General features: G+C 50.3%; 1 protein-coding gene and 1 pseudogene across 1 annotated transcript; both read left to right on the plus strand.

The window, feature by feature from the left end:
* The first annotated feature begins 1,351 nt into the window (after positions 1–1,351).
* LOC108407452 (deoxyribonuclease TATDN1 pseudogene) lies at positions 1,352–2,263 on the plus strand (annotated as a pseudogene).
* Positions 2,264–11,818: 9,555 nt separating this feature from the next.
* PDX1 (pancreatic and duodenal homeobox 1) lies at positions 11,819–17,417 on the plus strand. The gene is made up of 2 exons (XM_017676810.3): positions 11,819–12,328; positions 15,868–17,417. Exons 1-2 carry the CDS (start codon positions 11,926–11,928, stop codon positions 16,305–16,307), a joined length of 843 nt encoding a protein of 280 aa, XP_017532299.1. The 5' UTR covers positions 11,819–11,925; the 3' UTR covers positions 16,308–17,417.
* The last annotated feature ends 2,980 nt before the right edge of the window (positions 17,418–20,397 follow it).

Here is a 20,397-nt window from a genome sequence, read left to right on the forward strand (position 1 = left end):
CTCTAGTTGCCTGACTCCCCTAGTAGACTAGAGGCTTCTTTAAAAGAGAGACTACCTCTTCACTATGGCACCCCCAGTACCTAACAGTGTGTGGCACAGGGTAGGCATTCCATCAATATCTGTTAAATATGAATAAATGAATGAATAGATGATGGGTGGATGAATGAATGAATGAGTGGAGAGCGAGGCACTCTCTGTATGTGCTCTTTTCAGAGTGCTTCCCACATTTAACAACTCAAGGGGTACAACTCCTTGTGGCAGGTGTTATCATTGGCCATATTTTATGGAAGAGGACACTGAGGCACAGAGAGATGAAGGGATTCACCCAAGGTCACACAACTAATAAGCAGCGATTCTGGGACACAAACCAGGACAGTCCAGCTCCAAGGCCATGCTTTTAACACTCACCAAGCTGCCACTCAGTAGGTGAGAAACTGGAGACACTGGTCAGTTGAAAGTCCAAAGTCAAACTTGAGGCCAGACCATACTCTACCTGCTTTCAGGAAATAACTAAAAACTGGGCCACAAGGGAAAGCCAGATTGTCTCTATGTGAGGAATGTGTTCACCAGCTTGCAGTAAGAGGTGGAGAGTTGTTCTTTGGGGGCATCCGGAGTTCTCTGCTGTGAGTGCTTATGTGCCTGCTTTCTGCCCACCACTAGACTCCAAAAGGCCTCCGGGGTAGGAGCCATGTCTTATTGTTATATCCCCAAAGCCTGCCACAGTGCCTGGCACTGGGTAGATATTTAGATAAGGGCTCACTGAAGGGAGGAAGAAAAGAACAATCTTAAGCAAGGCTATCATTTATGGCAACAGGCAAGGTGCACAGTTCGGTGCATCTATACATCTATGGGTTTCTAATAAATCTTAGAAATATAATTTCACCTCTTCCAAACTCATCATTTGACCTCATTATGCTTATCCTTACAGAGCAGGTGACTAGTCAGAAAGTTGAGAAATGATTATCCAAATGCTCTGTATACAGCATGAATATCCAATTAAATAAACAGGGATTGTTGGGAGTAGTCACAGGAATCAACTTTTGTAAAGTTCCAGGTACTACACAGTACCATCAACCCCAAATCCATAAGCAGAGGGAAAAGCATGAGTCAGACACCCTTGCCTTGTGAGGGCTGGCAGCGGACGGGCGGAGAGGCAGGGGGCTATGAATTTCCTGAAATCTCACGCTGAAGTTTGTGTGCTTACATACATGTGCATTTGCAGGGTGGTGGGGGGGAATGATTGGTAGCATTCATTCCCATTTCGAAAAGCTACATAACTAAAAAACCAACAACCAAAGGTTTACATAAAAAGGAATGAGGGCTTCCGCCATGCTGATCCTGCTGTAGGGTCATGAGTCGTTTCAAGTTTTTGGATATTGGTATCAACTTGACAGATCCTATGTTCAGAGGAGTTTATAGAGGGGTTCAAAAGCATTAAGATGATTTACAGGATGTAATAGAGCTGTCCAGATTGGTGTTAAAAAGTTTATAATTACAGGTGGAAGTCTACAAGACAGTAAAGACGCACTGCATTTGGCACAAACAAATGCTATGTTTTTCAGTACATTTAGATGCCATCCCACAAGATGCAATGAATTTGAAAAGAATAACCCTGATCATTACTTAGCAGAGTTGCTAAATCTGGCTGAAAACAATAAAGGGAAAGTTGTAGCAATAGGGGAATATGGACTCGATTTTGATCGACTACAGTTTTGTTCAAGAGATACTCAGTTGAAATATTTTGAAAAACAGTTTGATCTGTCAGAACAAACAAAATTACCAATGTTTCTTCACTGTCGGAACTCGCATGCTGCATTTTTGGACATAATGAAAAGAAACAGAGATCGGTGTGTAGGTGGAATAGTACATTCATTTGATGGTACCAAGCGAGCAGCAGCTGCTTTGATTGATTCGGATCTGTGCCTAGGATTTAATGGTTGCTCACTGAAAACTGAGGCTAATATGGAAGCTTTGAAGTCAATACCTAGTGAAAAGATGATGATTGAGACTGATCCACCTTGGTGTGGAGTCAAAAGTACACATGCTGGATCAAAATATATAAAAACTTCATTTCCCAAGGAAAGGAAGTGGGAAAATGGGTACTGTTTGAAAGACAGAAATGAACCCTGCCATATAATTCAAATACTGGAGATAATGTCAGCAGTAAGAGAGGAGGATCCACTGGAATTAGGCAATACACTAATTAACCTAATTAACCACTAATGGTAACAACACCATTAAATTATTTTTTCCTAACATGTAAAAAAAACAGGAATGAGGTACTGATACCTGCTACAATGTGGATGAGCTTCAGAAAAAATTTTGGTAAGAAGCCTGTCCAGAGGCCACATAGTATGTGATTCCATTTATATGAAATTTCCATAAGAGAAAAATCCACAGAGACAGAGGGTATATCAGTGGTTTCCAGGGTATGGAGGGAGGAGGAGGTTAGGAGCCATGAGGTTTCTCTTTAGGGTGATGAAAATACTCTGGAATTAGATAGTGGCCACAGTTGTACAATATCATGAATATCCTAAAAGCTATTGAATCGTACATTTTAAGATGGCAAAATCAACATAATGTGAATTTATTCTCAATTAAAAGTAAGCAAAACAGTGCCAATGGCAACTGAACTATGGCTTTAGGATCTTTGCCTGTCCATTATATGTTCTTTTTCCAGGTGCCAAGTGAAATGACTCTACTGACATCCTTGGTGTAAACTGAAGACATGCTTCAAGACCCCTTATAGATGGAGAGGGTCACAGAAAGGAGATAAAAATTCTGAATGGCTAGTAACTTGATAGACAGGGTTTTATGCAAAATTTGGTGTTAAGGGACTAATTGTTTCCATTGACCTAATTAATTATTTTCTTCGAAGCCGAATAAAACTGAATCATTTTGAATACATTTTCGAGAAGAGAAAGTTTGAATTCGATGAGGAATGAGGAACAGGCCAGGCCATGTGCGTGTCTCCCTTTTTCAAAACCATTCCACTGCCTTTCACCCAACATATGAAAAAAACAAAACTGTTCAAACAGCATCCAACTTTGTTGAATTATTTTTCCAGCTGAACTGTAATCATCTCCAGTTCTTTTTCTCCTCGTATCAAGCAGGAATCAGAACTAAAGTCCTAGCATGTTGTAAATAGTAGATGGAATAAGGTCAGCATTCTCTTTAAAAATGGCCCTGGGGTTGCAGGAAGTTTCACGAAGAAACAGCAGCAGAAAAGGGAAAATTTCGCATGTTTCCCAGGAAGTACTTTTCCTTACTGAATTTCTCTAGTTACCTTTTCGTTTGGCTACTGGTCTTATAAATACAAAAAGGTAAATAGTGCCACTCCACTCTCTTGAGAAAACTCCAAATTCTGTGTAATTACAGGCCAGGAGACAGATAACACCAGGCTAGGGGTTAGACGCTTTTTGTTTGCCTTTTTGTTATCACCTGTCACAATTTGCTGGGAAGGTAAGAAAACACTGCTGTTTATCTGGATTCGTGGCAATCTCTAACTCCAACTTTTAGAAACTTCAAGGTTTGACTGTAACCATGTTAGCAAAGTCTAATAGATTGCTTTGTAAATGAAGCAGACAACGCTGATTGATTATGTTATACAATACAGCATTAGTAAAAAGAGAAAAGATTTTCCTCCCCTAAATTGAATTTTAGGTGCATGCCTGCCTCTTTCCCAAGAAAACCAAAAGAAATTAGGTCAGTCTATATACAGGCTGGCCGTTAAGTCTGGATGCAGACATAATATTTTATCTTGTATACATCAAATACAAAATATTATGTATAGTCACTTGTGTTCGGGCTTTAAGAACAACCTACATAAGCTAGTTGACAGAGGGATGAGGAACTGTGAAATAACTGGGTCTATACTAAAAGCTCAGCATAAGAGCAATGGACGTGGGTGTGAATAAGAGCAATTAAGACAGACTAACTTGATAGTATATGCCCTTCGACTTCTACTTTCCCTTCAATTATTGAATGAATCGAGTCAGGAGAATCTCTGTGGTGTGTGTAGTTGCTGTTATAAACAGCTGCACTGTGGGAGAGAGGCTCTCCTCAAAGATATGCTTCATGACTCTTGAGCTGAGCCATCAGTATTTACATGCAAAGAAATAAATGCAGAACACCCAAATCAAACCAGGTCTACTCCCTGCTGTTTTTCAGATAGATTGTTCAGCAGAGAGAGCATTTCCTGGCACTGAAGACTCGGGAGTGGGTTGTGAAAGCTCTCAGAAGAATATGGTGTGGGGCAAGAACGGATGGAGGTAGACAAGTACTAGCACGGGAACAAAAATCAAGTTGACTAGATGATCCAGACATTTAAATGAGAATTTCCCATTAAGGTTTTCAAAATTCAGATTATTGTACAACAGTTGATATTCCATTAGATGAAAGAAAAAACACATATTAGATTTAAAGACCCAAATCTTTTCCCACATTTTAAAATATTGTACCTAAGAGAGGATATTAGGATGGCCTCTGTGTAAGGATGACACACATTTGTGATGTGTTTCATCATATTTTTATGTACGAGGAATTGACATCATCTGAAAAGCTAAAAACAGATTTAAAACCAAACAAAAGCTTAAATAAAACATTGTATTTAAATTATTAGAATTCGGCATGGTTCCTCCGTTAAGCATTTTCTCTAGAAACCTAATCCAGTTAGAAACATTTTGTGAAAAAATAATTTACTATCCAGAAAGTTTTCCTGTTTCCAAGATAAGAAAGCCTGTTCTGCCATCCCAGCAGGCAAGGGTTGTTTAAGTTACTAGATAACAAAGTTGTTATTGATTCTATTATTTTTACTCTTCCTGAATTCCCTGCAGTCTAAAGAGCGTTTGTCAGACCAAGAATGATTTTGTAAAAAGGAATCGTTATGATTGTTGTAACTGGCCTCATTGTGACAGATGGGATCCCAGTGTTTTCTCACTGCCTTTCACTCAGGAGCCAGGAGAATAGAAAGCAAATAACCAAGAAACCAACACACTCACGGTCATCTGGATTTCTCAGCGCTGAGCCAGAACACTTGGGAGATCAAATATTGGCCTCCTCCTGAATGCTGCTTTTAGCCTGTTATTGTTAACCAGTTTAACATTCCCTTATCACATGCTCATGTGGGCAGAATGAAATGGAATTAGCTGCAAATTATATAAAATTCACTTACCGTTAAAGAAAGCTATTTGGCCATGTTCAGTGTGGATAGAGGATGGCATTAAGACTCAAGTTAATGGTACTGCCTAGAGATGAATCAATTTGCTTTGGTTTTATTGCCTCCCTTTATTTGCCCTCGTGTGTCAGCTACTGGGGCTGGAAATGTTCAGCTCTACTTCGCTGAGCCCATGTGGGGGCCGCATTACATCCCAAGGAGAGTCCCACTCTTTCTAAAGAGCTCAGTGGGAGGAAGTACAACAGCAAAATAAGATGGTGCCGATCCTTTCTAAATCGTTAGTCACATAAAGAATGGATGTGTAAGACAGAAAGGCAAATCTGAAAATACTCAGGATTTATGTGTGTTTTGCCCATGCACAGATTCCAATGGCATGCTTTCTGCCCTGACTTAGTTTTTCATACTTTTCTTCATTTAAACCTCACACAACCTTATGACATAGAAGTATCTTTCTTTTGAATGTCCATGTTTTGTGTTTCCTCTTTAAGAGTATCTGTAAGCCTCCATGCATCAAATATATTATAGTTTAAGGATTTATTGTTGTTGTTATTAGTCCCAATTCGCAGTGTGCCTAAGAGTGACTTTGGGTGTGTTTAAAATGCAAATTCCCAAGTCCTACCACACCCCACGTGTGCTTATTCAGTAGATTTGGGATTAGGCTCAGGAATTTGCATTTTATAAGCATTCCAGTGATTTTGATACACATGGTTCATGAGTCATACTTCCAGAAACAGTGCCCTATGTACCCATATCATTTCATTGATTAATAAGAGTCTGTACCTTTGTGGGATTTGCCTAAAGGTAAATGTGTTACAATATGTAATTGGAGAAAATACACAAAATAAGTATATTCAAATAGAGCTTCTCTCTGCTCAACAATACACTGATAAGAGATATCTACCATAGGAAGAAGTAATAATAGGAAAATTCAATGAAGTTGCGACCACAAGAAGCCTTTACTTTAGTCACTGCAAGAGTGGGAGTGGGTCTATCCTAGGCAGTCAAAAGCAAGGGCCCTCAGCTGTGCAACACAGAGAAGACAAGTAGTGACTCTACAGCATCTTACTACGCTGATGGACAGTGACTGTAATGGGGTATGTGGGGGGTACTTGGTGATGGGGGGGTCTAGTAAACATAATGTTCCTCATGTAATTGTAGATTAATGATACCAAACAACAACAAAAGCTAGGGCCCTCAGGGTCCCATTCTGGGTTTGGAGCCGACTCTCCAACTTTAATCCCCATAGATGTCCAATTTTAACCCTTTGAATGGGTCTCAGTTTTGGGGGGACGCACAGAGGAATCACCTTGACAGGGGTGTTTCTGCATCTTCACAAAGACCAGGGCTGCCCGTAACTTCACTCCTGCCCTGGAGAAAGCAGGGATGCAGCAGATCTCCAGTGTGCCCCCACCCACACACTAGGATCGCTCCCATCTCTCCTGAGCCATTGGAAGGTTTCCTCTGAGTTTACGACAACAGCTTTATCCCCAACCTGGAGGCGGAAGACCCACAGAAAATGCCATGGGAGTTGTCTCTGGTGAACAGACACTACTTCAGTGCTGGATTCTACCCCTGCTAGGAGGACCAGGGCATTTTTAGCTGTGATGAGCTCCCTGCCTTCGAGTCTCTCTACCCTGCTTTTATGGGTGTACGGAAGGAGAAGCCTTGTGCATCCCCCGCGCCCTCTTCCTCTCTGTGGTATATTAAGGGCTGGCTAGAGCCAAGGCCAGCTAGCTCTAGCCACCTCCACTTTGGAGGCGTACTGCCCTACAACTCAGGGATATATCCACCCAGTGCCTCCTCGCATTGTTCTGAATATCGCATCCCAGGCCTACCTGCCCGGGGATGTCCTTAGACATGGGCTGTGCTGACAGCTCTGCAATTCTTTTGGATGAACTCATGAACAATAACAAAATGCGTGCCTGAAAAGCAATGTTAGGTGGGAGAGGAGAGCCAGGAACAGTAGACATTTTGTTTCATTGACATCTCACAAAAACAATAAGATATATTTCTTGATTGCCTACTACATAGAAAGTACAGTATCAAACCCAAGAGAATGGATTCTAAAGCCAGACCTCCTCAGCTTGGATCTAAGCTCTGCCTTACTTGCTGTGTGATTCTCGGCAAGTTACCTCACATCTATACCTCTGTTTCTTCCACAACAAAATGAGAATAATATCTACCTCATCAGATTTTAATGACGATTAACATATGTAAAGTACCTAACACAGTACCTTAGTTCCATGTATTTGCTATTATTATTACTACATGCAGTTGGTGTACTTTCTAAGGCAGTACTATTGTTCCCATTACACAGAGGGCCAGGGAGGGTTAGTGAGATTATATAACCTGCCAAGGGACACAGCTTGGGCAGAGCAGAGGCAGATTTGGAAGACAGGTGTAGACAGCTCCTAAGAGCTTTCCATCACACACAAAAGCCGCACGTATTTCCACTACCATGTTTCTGTCATTCAAAGAGATGGCAGATAGGCAAACACTAAAAGCTCTAGAGCTCTTCAATCAATAAATAGTACTGAAAATAGTATTGAAAATAGAAATAGTATTAAAAATAGTATTCACTCTTCCTACTCATAAACCATGTGAAATACAGGATGGTTCAGGAAGGCAGCTGGAGTGATGGGAAAATGTGGGTCAAGCCTCCTCTGAGCTCTGGGCAGGGACCAGGAGGTAAGGAAAGTTCCCCAGGAGAACGAAGGATTAGTCATGGGAAACAGTAAGGGGAGGAGGTAGAGGGCAGAGAAAGGTAACTTCAGGGGCAGCAAGGAGCTGGTTATCCAGGACCAAGAAGAGAAGAGAAATGGCAAGGCCTGGGGTTTCTGGAGACTGCCTATCTGGTGATGGTGCAGCCTCAGGAGCCTGAGTAAGAGCAGGCCAAAGGGATGGGTCTGGAATGGTAAGGGTTGGCCAAGGGATGCTGGGGGTGGTGGGGGCACTGAGATGCAGTGCTGATACGCTTTGGAGTCTCAACTTCCTTTCACACTTCTCCTTTCAACTGCAAAGTAAACTGAGGGCCTTGGAAGGATTAAACAAAAATGTGAGGAAAGGGCTGGGGTCAGGGGTCCCATTCCCAGGGATGGAGCAGTAAGCAGTGGAGCAAAGGGGCCCACACTTTTCGGGGGAGCCAGAGCCTCCCAAAGCTCCTTTCCTAGCCTCCTCTCAGCTAAAGAGAGCCAGTGAGGTAGAGAACAAGACCACTGCCCAACTAAGCTAGTCTTTTAGGCTTCATTTCTCTGTAGGATTGGGAGGCAGAGGGAGGGGTTGAATTTTCTGGAAAATAATTTCAACTCTCCACTTATTTCTGCGGGATTGTTTTGCCCTGGGAATCGATAGAGAGTTTTTCATTCAAAGTCTGGGGTCCTTTTTCCTGACTGAGTTAGGTTTAATGTTCTCCTCTCAGACCTAGATACAAGACGGAAGCTGATTCGCCCCGGGACAGTAACAACCCGCCTGCCCAGGTGCCCACTGAAGGAAAGGCCAAGGTACAAAAAGTCAAGGTAAATTATGGAAGGAGTATTCTCATTACACACATCACATCATTTGCTTTGGTGTTTCAACTCAGGGTATAATATAATTTTTATTTTTAACAGCAAATTAATTATAAAAACAAATATGCTCTAATAAACTAAATTCATTGTGAATCCATCTTTGGTGTTAAGTGAGGTTGAACTGATTTTTTTCCCTTTATAATGGGATACAATGGCTTAACAATTCATAGCACCAAGCCAAATTCAGCCCTTGGCATGCCTGCGAAACCACCGAGGAAGACCGGCCACCATCAAGAACAAGGGAACCTGTGTTCCCCAGAGCAGAAACTAAATCTCAGAAGGGAAGGGGGGAAGAGGGTAGGCAAGGACCTCCAATATCAGCGAGGGCTATCAGGACGTCGTCCTAATAAACGACTTTTTCACTGTCCACACTGTAATTGGTTTACAGCCTTTTTTGTTTGTTTATCCATAAGAGCTGCTGTTAAATGGCTCGGGAAGGCGCTGGCCTAATGGCTCCGTATCGCTCCAGGCCTGTGGGAGGCGAGAGGGGCTTAGGCGTCAGCGGGGATTCAGAGCGGAAACGCATTTCACCTGTAATGGACTTGGCGATTTTTATGATACCATGAGCTTTATCCACAGAAGAATACGATCTCACTCAGTGGAGGGCTATGGGGGGGGGGGGCGTTTTTTATATGAATATGTTATAATTAGCCAATCCAAAAATCCTGGTAGCTTTGTCCCACCTAATAACAATTACAAATGGCTGTTTGACCTTTGTCTCCTGGGTCACTTCTTTGGGAAGCAGGCAACAGAAAATGCTAGTTGTGAAAGTGACGGCTTGCCTCTGTTGCACACGATCCCTCCCTTAACCCTCGGCCCCACCTGTAGTCCCTCCCCACGTTTTTGTTCAGCCGGGGGTTCCTGGGGTTTGCCCGAGGGAGCACTGGGTGGATTTGCTTTGTGCTGAGCGCCTCTTTTCTTCCTGCAGGGCCGAGCAAAAATATTAAAAGGGAGCAAATGAAGCATCGAAATGGAGACCAATTTACAGAAATGTGCAATTAGACGAGAAGTGCAAAGCAAACACTCTGGGTAGGGGTGGCGGGCGAGGCAGGGAGCAGAGGAGGCGAAGAAGGGGGGCTGTGCGGACCGTGCCGGGCATAGGGGTGGGGTTGGCGAGGAGGGGAGGCGGGAAGAAAAGAAGGAGGAGAAATGCGGCCGATCTTTGTCCCAAGCGGAGCTCACCGCCCGCTCATAACCGCGTCGCCAAGTCAACCCCCGACGACTTGGCAGATTATCTCCGAGGGTCAACACACCGCGGCGGGGCAACCCCTCTCCTGTCCTCCCTGCTGATCGATGTGGCCACTCGCGGCCGAGGTGATAGCGTCGGGTCCTTCGCGGCCACCGCGAACAATGGGTTCATTGACGCGGGCGCGCAGAGATTAGGCGCGCGGGTCCCACCACCTTTCACTCCCCGGCCCCCTAGGGCCGCAGGTGGTCCTTTTCCCTGAAGAAATCGCCGAAACTCCCCCCACCCGCCCGGCTTCCGCCAGCCTGCCCTTCGGTGGGAGCCGGGATGTCCTCCAGCCCCCGAGCTGCACGCGTTCCCACCTCGCGCAGACCGCTCGGTACCCAGCGCACAGCTAAACGCAAACACTGACGCGGCACCAGCATCCCACAAAGAAAGGGACCTGCAGAAAAGTCCACATTTCCAGGTGGCTTTTGGCTTTTTATTGAAAATGAGAGTCTTTCAGAGTAGCGCACTCAACCCCTATGGGTTTAAAACAAGTATTTCCACAAGGAGAAATATTTTAAAATCTACCTTGTAAAGGACTGGTTGTAGTTCGTAGTTGAGGAAAGTCAGGTTGCAGTGATTTATCTCTTGCTGGTTCCTTGCGGTTCACTCTCCCTCTTGAAGGGGCTTTTCTGCAAAGTTATCCAGTTTTTCTAAAGCCCTCCGTGGTTGGAGGACTGTGATCATTTCGGCAGGAGCCGGTCCGAGGCTGCCCAGGAGGCCCAGGGCGAACGGGTTGGCAGCGGTGGTCATGCCCAGGCTGGGGACTGGTGGCCACCGCGACTGGGAAACAGTCGGTTCTCGCCGCCGGGTCCGAAAAAAAGCGTCTTTATTTAAGTCAGGACCCCAGAGTGCCCAGAAGTTACCGAACAGGTGGACCAAAGAGGACACGTCATAAAAAAGCAAAGCTTTTCTTTCTTTCCTGAGCACTCTCGTTCTCTCTCCCGCCTGTCTTATTTCACAGACGCAGGACTGAACGTCCTCCAGCTGACGGACGCCAGCGGGTCTAGGAATCCATAGAGAGCCATCAAGGATCTGGAAACCCCGTGCCAACTACCTGCCCCCGCCTCCGAGCTGCAAAGGGAAGCTGCTTCTTTTCCCCTTTACCACGTTAGGCAACTGCATTTTGAATGGGCCAAATGAGTCACAATTTCCCGAAAATCAGTTAACAATGCCCTGCAATTAAAAATATTTTTTTTTACTTTTAAGTCACTGTGAAAGGGAAACGCACTGAACGCTTCTGAAGTTACGGTTTGCACTCTAGAAGTCCCCGCAATACAGCCACAGATAAAAATATATGACGAATGCTGGATCTCTACGTGTTAGCTCACTGATACTACTGGCGGTTGTGTACAGATTTCAAAAATAAAGTAGGACCAACTACTTCCGAACTGTACAGCCGGCACAGCTGGGGTCTGTAAATATTTTTGACCGTATTCCTTGACAGTTAAAATAAGTTTAAGTGTATAACCTCAACATGTGTACATTTATAAATTAATGAACTAAAATATTACGTACATTATCAAACATACAAGAAAAACAGATCTAAGTACGATGAAAGTGTTTCTATCAATGATATATAATATATCTAGTTCTAGTATTTTCAAGCGTGCCCCACTTTGGAGAGCACGGCCAGCTGCGCATACAAGTGTGTGCAGTAAACTCAGCTGAAAGAAAATTGAAACAAATAAATGCAGGTGCTAGTGGGTACCTGGGCCTTGCTTCTTAAGGCTGTCAGCCAGGCCAATAGTGGCCTCCGGCTGAGCCACGTGGGGCACAGGAGCCTATGGCGCAGCGGCCGGCCTGCCAGTCCCAGCCGGCGGCGGGTTCCCTCTGCGGCCAGAGCAGAGCTGTCAAAGCGAGCAGGGGTGGCGCGGCTGTGGGAGAGCCGCACAGCCCCGAGTCCCCGGCTCCCGCTTGCCAGTGCCAGTCTGCAAGGCCGGGAGGCAGCCATGAACCGCGAGGAGCAGTACTACGCGGCCACACAGCTGTACAAGGACCCGTGTGCATTCCAGCGCGGCCCTGCGCCGGAGTTCAGCGTCAGCCCCCCAGCGTGCCTTTACATGGGCCGCCAGCCCCCGCCGCCGCCGCCCCCGTTTCCGGGGGCCCTGGGCGCGCTGGAGCAGGGCAGCCCTCCGGACATCTCCCCGTACGAGGTGCCCGCCCTCGCTGACGACCCCGGGGTGGCGCACCTCCACCACCACCTCCCTGCTCAGCTTGCGCTCCCCCACCCGCCGGCCGGGCCCTTTCCGGATGGGGCCGAGCCTGGGGCCCTGGAGGAGCCAAGCCGTGTCCAGCTGCCTTTCCCGTGGATGAAATCTACCAAGGCCCACGCGTGGAAAGGCCAGTGGGCAGGTAAGCCTGGCCCCCGCTCCCTTTGTCTCCCTCTCTCGGCCAGGCTGCCCCAACCTGTCCAAATTCTGCCTGGGACCTCTTCCCGGCTCGCGTTCCCAGACCCGGGATAGCTGAGCAAACTACACAGTTAGCCAGCGAGGCCCTCCTGCCCTGAAGCTGGAGCGGCTTTTCCACTCAGCTCTGCTCCTGGGAGCTTAAACCCCTTCCTTCCCTTTTATGCTGAACTCCAGGAGCCCATACGCTCCCGGAGAATCAAGGCCTGGCAGAGTTCAAGACTTCGGACCCTCCAACACTGCCCCCACCTCCCACCCAGGATACCCTGAAGTGCACGTCCAAGAAGCCCAGCAGGGCTCTGGGATGCTCCTGACTCGACCAGGAGCGTGCCTTCCGAGTCCGGCGCCCCCCTCTCGCCCAGAGCCAGCCCAGACGGCTTCATTAGAAAAAGGCAGGCAGTCTCAGGGGCACCCAGGAGATGCAGAAAAAGCAGGGAAGGGAAACTGCGCCCTCGCCTGCAAAGGTGTCCGGCGGCCAGAGGTGGGGGTGGGGATGAGGATGGGGTGCTCACCGCAAGGCCAAAAACTGGCGGCTCACGCTCGGAGGCAGGCCGACAGGCAGGCAGGAGAGGGGCGTCTGCGATGCTCATTTCATCTATGAACCAACAAAAGCGCTTGAAGGGGGTCCCCGCGCTGCTTCCCAGCAAGTCCGCTGGAGGAAGGAGATGCTCTTCTTGCAAAGCCAACTCAGGCGGCGGCGGACTTGGGTCCCCGCGGCCCCAGGCGCCGGCGTGCTGCCAGCAGGGCTACCTGGCACCGGGAGGCGCAGACGCCCAGCAGGCCCCCGGGTCCTCACCCGCCCCGAGCGAGCCGCCGAGTTCCGGCGCGGCCTGTGCCGCCGCCGCTACACAATGTTATCGCTTCCGCTCCGCAGCCCCTTCTGCTCACACCTGCAGTGCAAATAGTTGACTTTTCCTTCCAACCAACAGTCGGGGTAGTGGGAACGAGGCTCGAGCTGGCACACCCCGGAGAATCCTCGGCGCCCCTTCTGCCGGCTCTGGCCGCCTGCCCGATACCGCCCCGGCGCAGCCACGCGGGACTTGGGGGTCGGGCTCTTCCAGGATCCCCCGGGCTCTCCTCTCCCCGGTTCCCTTTCTCGCGAAGGGTGGTGGGGAGGACAGGACAGGCGCGGAGGCAGGGAAGGGCGCACACAGGGCCGCAGTCACCCCCACCTCCCGCGAATCCCAGATGCTGCTAGGGGCTTGTGCGTCCGAGGCCAGGCCGGCGGCCCGGGAGCCTGGTGAAACGCGGGGTTCTTTGGAGGCGGGAGGGGTTGAAAGAAGGCCAGCCCGTAGTTTCCTGCCAGGAGCTGCCTTCCCTGAGGGGCTCCCCTCCGCCGCGCGCTGGGAACGCGCGTTTCAGGCCTTCAGGGCCCTCCGCGCAGCTTCCCCAGGAAAAAGACGAGGGAGGCCCCGAACGAGGCCTTCTGGCGCGGCCTGAAGCCCCCACCCCCGAGGGTGTTACTGTTACCCCTGCTCTGCTGCAGCTTGGGCTCTGGCGCACCAAGGAGCCAGAGAGTAAGACCTGAGGGAAAACCGGCGGCCTTGCCAGGCAGGGAAAGGGGTGACCCTAGAGGGGTGACGTCCTCCACGGAGAGTCCTCGGGTCAGGGCCTTCACCCTCTGACCCACTGCAAAAGCTCAGCCGGGGTCAGCCGAGGGAAGGGGCCGACCCCCTCTTCTGGAAGCTGCCTGTGGGGTGCCGCGGAGGCCAGCGCGATCTTCTCGGGAAACCTTTTGGGGAGCCCAACTTCAAGGGTCCCCGGGAGAGCCAGGTGACCAAAGGGCTTTCACTCATGGATATGAATATTAATAACAATAGGGACTTTTGAAAAACATGATCTAGAAAATGAATTGCATCAGCCTCACTGGCAGGCTTGCCCCCAAACCACCTCACCCTGCGCCTACAGGAAGGGTGCAGGCTCAGGGACCTTGCCATCTTTCCAGTGACCACCAACAGCCTCCATCCTCAACCTCCATCCCCTGCCACCTCGCCCTGCACGCAGGTTCCGGGGTGGGGGCAGGGGGAGGGGGAGGGCAGTGTTCCCTGGGCAGCCTCTGGCAGTACCTCAGAGCCCCGAGTGGTTTGTGTGTTGAATTTAAGAACCCTGAAAGGCCTTTTTAAATGTTTCTTTAAGGTTCCCTCACTTCTCTCCCAACCCAAGGAAGGCTTGGAAGTGTAAGATTAGGAGATGACTCCCAGAGCCTTGGCTTCTAGGAACCTTCTTTGGGCCTGGGAGGTGGGGGAGAACCTGGGCGGGTTCTATTGGGTAATTAACCCTCCCCCCAAATACACACCCACTGGCCTCTCGACTCCCTAAGGCTCAGCCAAGTCACAGGAGAAATGTCCTATACCTCTGCTGTGGGACAAGGCGATGTAGGCCTCTTTCCGGTGTTTTGGTGGAGCTTACCATGAGCCGGAGTCCACCACCTGGCTGCCATCGGTGTCTGGCATAGAAAGAAAAAGGTCAGGACCAAGAGGTGCCAGCGGCAAACACCAGGGCTGCGGTGCTGATCCGCCAGGCGAGTCGTTGCTGCGTTGTGACCCGGGATTGGAGCTGGATCCCCAAGCCCTTGACCCCACCACTACCCCCTCTTCCCTCCTCCAAGGATTTCAGCTCCCCAGCAAGAATCCAGCCCACAAGCCTTCCTTCACCGCCTCTGCCAGTATTTGTGGCCCAGGACACAGAGGCTGTGGCTGACAGGGACCTTCTCTGGGGCCAAGATTAGTATCCCTTCTACTAGAGGACAGAGGTCCAGCTGAAATTAAAATGACAATTATAGAGAATTTATCGGCTGCTGATTTGGGGCTGATTGCACAATGTAACTATATGGAGAGATAATACGGTGAGATACAACAATGTATGTGATAACCTCAGGTTTTTATTGAAGCCTGTCTAAACCAATTAGTCGTTGAGTCAATTTGCTGTGTGGAGACCATTTTTTAAATGATATAGTAAACAACAGGAAAAGTTAGCATCGTAAATAATGAAGGTTTTATGTCCTGAAATTTTTTGTCAGTTCTACATCGGTGTGGGAACCGGGTGGTGATCTGAAATGTGTATCTTACTGAGGGTCCCCGTCAGAAAGTTGTAGGGTTTTTAACTGCCATACGTATTAAAGGCATTTTATTGCCCTTCTAGAATCGAGTGGGTTTAGGTATCTGTATGTAAGTTTCAAGCAGCATCAGCCTAAACACTTGTACGTGGACTCATTCAAGAACCACTGGTTGACAGAGCCCACCGCCAGCTCACGGAGAGAGTCCGCGCGGCTTTGAGCTCCACGAAGAGGCCCTCTTTACCCGGGAAGGGCTGCGTGCGCGAGGACTGAGCTCTGGGACAGGGGCCTGGGTGGGGTGTCGGTGGCAGGAGCAGCTGGGAGGGCCAGGGCTCCTAGGAATCGGGCTGGAGAGTTGGGGCTGCGTGGGTGGGGACACGCCAGGAGGAGCCACGGGTCGGGGGACCACACTCACGCTTTGTCGCCCACAGGCGGCGCCTACGCAGCCGAGCCCGAGGAGAGCAAGCGGACGCGCACGGCCTACACTCGAGCGCAGCTGCTGGAGCTGGAGAAGGAGTTCCTCTTCAATAAATACATCTCGCGTCCACGCCGGGTGGAGCTGGCCGTCATGCTAAACTTGACGGAGAGGCACATCAAGATCTGGTTCCAAAACCGCCGCATGAAGTGGAAAAAGGAGGAAGACAAGAAGCGCAGCTGCGGGAGCGCGGCCAGAGGTGGCGGGGACGTGGAGCAGGACTGTGCGGTGACCTCGGGCGAGGAGCTGCTGGCTCTGCCGCCGCCGCCGCCCCCCGGGGGTGCTGTGCCGCCCGCTGCGTCTGCCACCGCCCGAGAGGGCCGCCTGCCGCCTGGCCTTAGCACGTCACCGCAGCCCTCCAGCGTCGCGACCCGGCGGCCGCAGGAACCCCGGTGAGAAATGCGGGCTCCTCCCTGCCAGCGGCCTCGGCCACTCGCAGAGAAGAGGGGAGCGGGCCTGGGACCGGGGTATGGACGACCGGCCCTGGAGACTGGATGGGGAGGGAGCTGCGGGGCGCACCCCAGACGGGGAGGGTCGAGAACCTGCGTTTTCAGGCGCCCGTGCCGATTGCGGCGCCTTGGGGAGAGGCTGGCAGGCCTCCTGCAAGAAGAGATGCTTTCTGTGATATCTGGGGCCTCTTCTGGCGGTTATCGCTGGATTGGCGAGTCTGCTGCTGTTGTGTAGGTCCCAGCACTCCAGAACTGGGACCTCTTCAGGGAAACCAACTCCTCAAAAGACAGCAGGAACTGTACAAACTGGAACGATGCTCCAGCACACTGCAGGCAAGCTGGGTGGAGTGGCTTGGTCTGCCCAAGAGCCATTTTTACTCTGGCTTCCTCCTTAATTTGTGGAAATAATTGAAAGGAAACATACGTGGCTTCAAAGACCCAGTGAAATCTATACCCACGGAATAGAATAATTCCTGTTCCTCTCCCTTCTTAAATTTTTTTAGCATTGCCACATACTTCACCAGCACATATCCTTTATCCTGCATCTCTTTTCCTCTTAAAGAAGAGAACATTTGCAAGGGTGGCTGGACAGCGGCAGCACCGGGGTGTAGGGGCAGGGCCAGCGTCTCTGTTGCACCCTGTTGGTTCAACACTTGGAGAGAAGGCAAAGGAAGATGATGGGCCTGGGGCATGAGATTTGGTGGAGAAAGACAGACCCCCTGAGAGATGACTAAACTGAAGGCATTTGGAGCCGTGTGCTGAGCAAGCGGATTTAGCTCCTAGTCTCAGGGCAGGGGAGGCAGTGTGGAAAGGAAAGCAGAGAGGCCCGACCCACCTTGGAAACTAATCACAGAGTCGGTGCGATTTCTAATCTTTAGAAATGATGGAAACGTATGTGGTTGGAGAGTTTGGAAAAGGGGCTATTTTTATTTAAAGTTTTTAAATGAACAGTTCTTTACAGGCGGCAGATCTGTGATTTCCAGGTCAGTCGCTCATTTCAGGGTCTGGGCTTTGTGTCCAGGTGATGTCTATGGAAAACATGGAATAAATATGGATAACACAGAAAGAGATGAAACTGACTCCCCTCCCTTTGTATCAAACCTTTCTCACCCTGTAAATGTTTCCAATTTATTTTAAAACTTAAAGCAGTGTTTGTTTTTTCAGGGTTAACCAGGGGATAGTTGGTAATTAAGAAACACCAGATCTGGGGTTGGGGTTGGGGTAGCATGTGGGAGGGGTGGATTTTCGGTTTGCTTTGTTTTGTTTCATTTTTAGTTGTCACTTCTTAAGATGAATTTCTTAGGCAATATAGTCCAGAGGCATGGTGTTCGGAGGCCCCTGGCTAGCACTGTAGGCACAGATCCAGGAGCTGCCCATCTGGCCCCACTGAGGCGGGCAGGAAGCACAGCTGGCCAGGGCTGTGGCCTGGTCTCTTTCCTCCCACAGCGGTGGTCTCAGCAGGGACTCTTTCCATGACTCTTCCCAAGGAAGTGCCTGCGATGAGTCTGAGCTGCCGAGAGGGTCTGGTGTTAAGGACAAACAGGCCCTAACTTAGTGGGCTTCCAGCCTCTGGGCCCAACCTGCTCCTCCCCAGCCTCTGACAGTCATCCTAACCCAGTTGTGCTCTGGAAGGTGCCTCCTGAACCCGGGCACGTGGCATGCCATCGATTCAGTCCCAGCAGCTGCTATTACTTTCTTTTGCAAAGAAACACAGAGCTTGTTTCTGTTTTGTTTTTGGTTTATACTTTTGTTTTTTAGTTTCTGTTTTTGGGGTGCATGTGTGTGTGTGGGTGTGTGGGGGTGTGTTTGAGAGATCGAATTCTAATGCAGTGGATCAGAAAGCGGAAATTTCTCATCAGCGGCAGGTCTCATGGGGCAGACGAGCCCTTGCCCTGCAGCCTCTCCACGTGCGCCTGGGCTCCGGAGTCCGGCCAGCCTGGACTCCTCAAATGCAGACCCATGTCTGATACAATTATTCAACTTCTCTGTTCCTCAATTTCCATATCTGTAAGGTGAAGGTAAATACTATCTCAGAGTTGTGGGATTTAAACCAAAGAAAACTTGTAAAGTACTTAATTCGGTATCCAGAAAATAGTTGTCTCTTCACATCCTTGTTTTATAACTCATCATTTTCGGAAGCAACCGGGAGCTACTGCTGTAGAAATTGTCCGGGTCTCTCTTGGCAAATCCCTAGGGTGTCGCTGTTGATGCAATTCGTTTATATACCACCGATCTTTACTGAGCACTTGCTATAGCTTTAGGACGTCCTACCTCATAAATCACCTCCTTTAATTTCCTTCAGCAACTTTCACCAGGTAAGTGAAACTGTCCCCATTTTATACAAGGGAAGCTGATGCGGGGAGGAAGACCACCCGCAGAACAGAAGCACCGATGGTGGAGGCGCGGAGTCCTGTCCTCAGAGGCCGATGAGGCTTTCAGGGCTCCAGAACAAACGCACCGCCGTCTGAGGCTCCCTTCCAATCTTGCGCGGTGCCCGGGCCGCCGCAGGTTCGCGGCTTGCCAACGCAAGGAGCCAGCGCGGGGCTCCCCGGGCCGGGCTTGGGCGGCCGAGGGCGCAGGTGCTGAGTCCGGCCCGGCGTGCGGCCTCCAACCGCCCAGGGACAGCGGCCGCGGGAGCTTTGCTTCCCGCAGAGATGAGCTCCGCTTTCCAGTCCCGCCGCCCCGGACTTGAGTTGTTACCTCTTACCTACGTGTGGCCTTAATTCTCCGTTTTCTCTTCCGTAACATGGGCTCATAAGGGGATGAAATGAAATGATGTACTTGGAAGAGAGCGTTGCCGGACCTGGCCGCCTAGCCGCCAGCACACGAGGTGCGGGGTGGCCGAGGTAAACTGTCCCTAGTGGAGACCGGCCCTCCAGGGAGGCAGGAAAAACGAAGGCCGGCCAGCCCGAGGGCCTCGACGACAGGAGGGAGAGGAGCGAACGCAGGCCTGGAGTGTCTCTCTGGGGCCACCGGAGCGGCGGAAGCGGGCAGAGGACTTTGTCCAGACCCTTCAGGCCAGGGTCTAGGGCAGGTCCCATAAGCCTCTCCGCGTGGGACTCGAAATGGAAAATCTCCAGCTCTGCGCGGCCACCCTCGGCCTCACCGACCAGCGGAGCTGACCGCGGGCCGAGGAGCCAGGGCGCTTGGAGCCCCAAACCCGGAGAGAGGAGGCCTCTAAGGATGAGCTCTCCCAGGATCCCGAATAACAAAACAGCCACCCCGGCCCTGGGAAGGGTCTCTTTCTGCCAATCAAGTGCTCATCTCCAGGTCCCTGGACTCCAGAGGCGCGACCTTGGCTCCTGCCTCCCCTGTTAAGGCCGCCGGCCTCCCTCCGTTCCTCGGGCTCGGCGAGCTCCTCTCTTACGGTAAACAGACCCCAGGGGCCCTCGGAGGCTGTCGGGACAGCGGCGGGGCAGGCCGGCCCCGGCGAACACCGCGCGCAGGTGCGCTCCTGCGGGCTGCCCGGCTCTGCTCACCGCGAAACCCAGGAGCGCGCCCGCCTGCGCCCCGGCGCCCCTCCACTCCCCCGAGGTCAGCCGACCCGGGGCCATAAGCGCCTCCGTTCCTCCCGGCATCGTCCACCGGAAGTGGGATACGTTTGCGGAGCGCTTCGGATGCTGCGAACCAGCAGGGCGCTCCCCGCGCGCCCCACGTGTGCAGCGCGGGGCTGGCTCTGCCACAGCTGCTGGTCCCGGGATTCGGAAACCTGGGCGCGGGTGCCTCAGCGCACACCCGCTGAGAGAGGGTGGGCGCTGGGGTTAGAACCCGAGAGGATGCCACTCTGCGGACGGGAGCCTGAGCGATGCGCCTCGGTGTGAATAGCGTCGGATCACACAGCGCCAGAAAGAGCGCACGGCACACGAAAGTCTCCTCTGCGATGTGTTACTTCCCGTAGGTTTGCTAACGCAGTCACTCGAAGAAGTTCTCAGCCTAAACGCTAAATTCATACCATGCAATAACAATATTTATTAGAAATAAATGTTGCGGAGAAGTCAGTGATGTTTTCAGATTCTGCCTATTGTTTTTAATAGGTC

This window comes from Manis javanica, chromosome 1 (genome assembly GCF_040802235.1).
Source record: "Manis javanica isolate MJ-LG chromosome 1, MJ_LKY, whole genome shotgun sequence".
Lineage (NCBI taxonomy): Eukaryota > Metazoa > Chordata > Mammalia > Pholidota > Manidae > Manis > Manis javanica.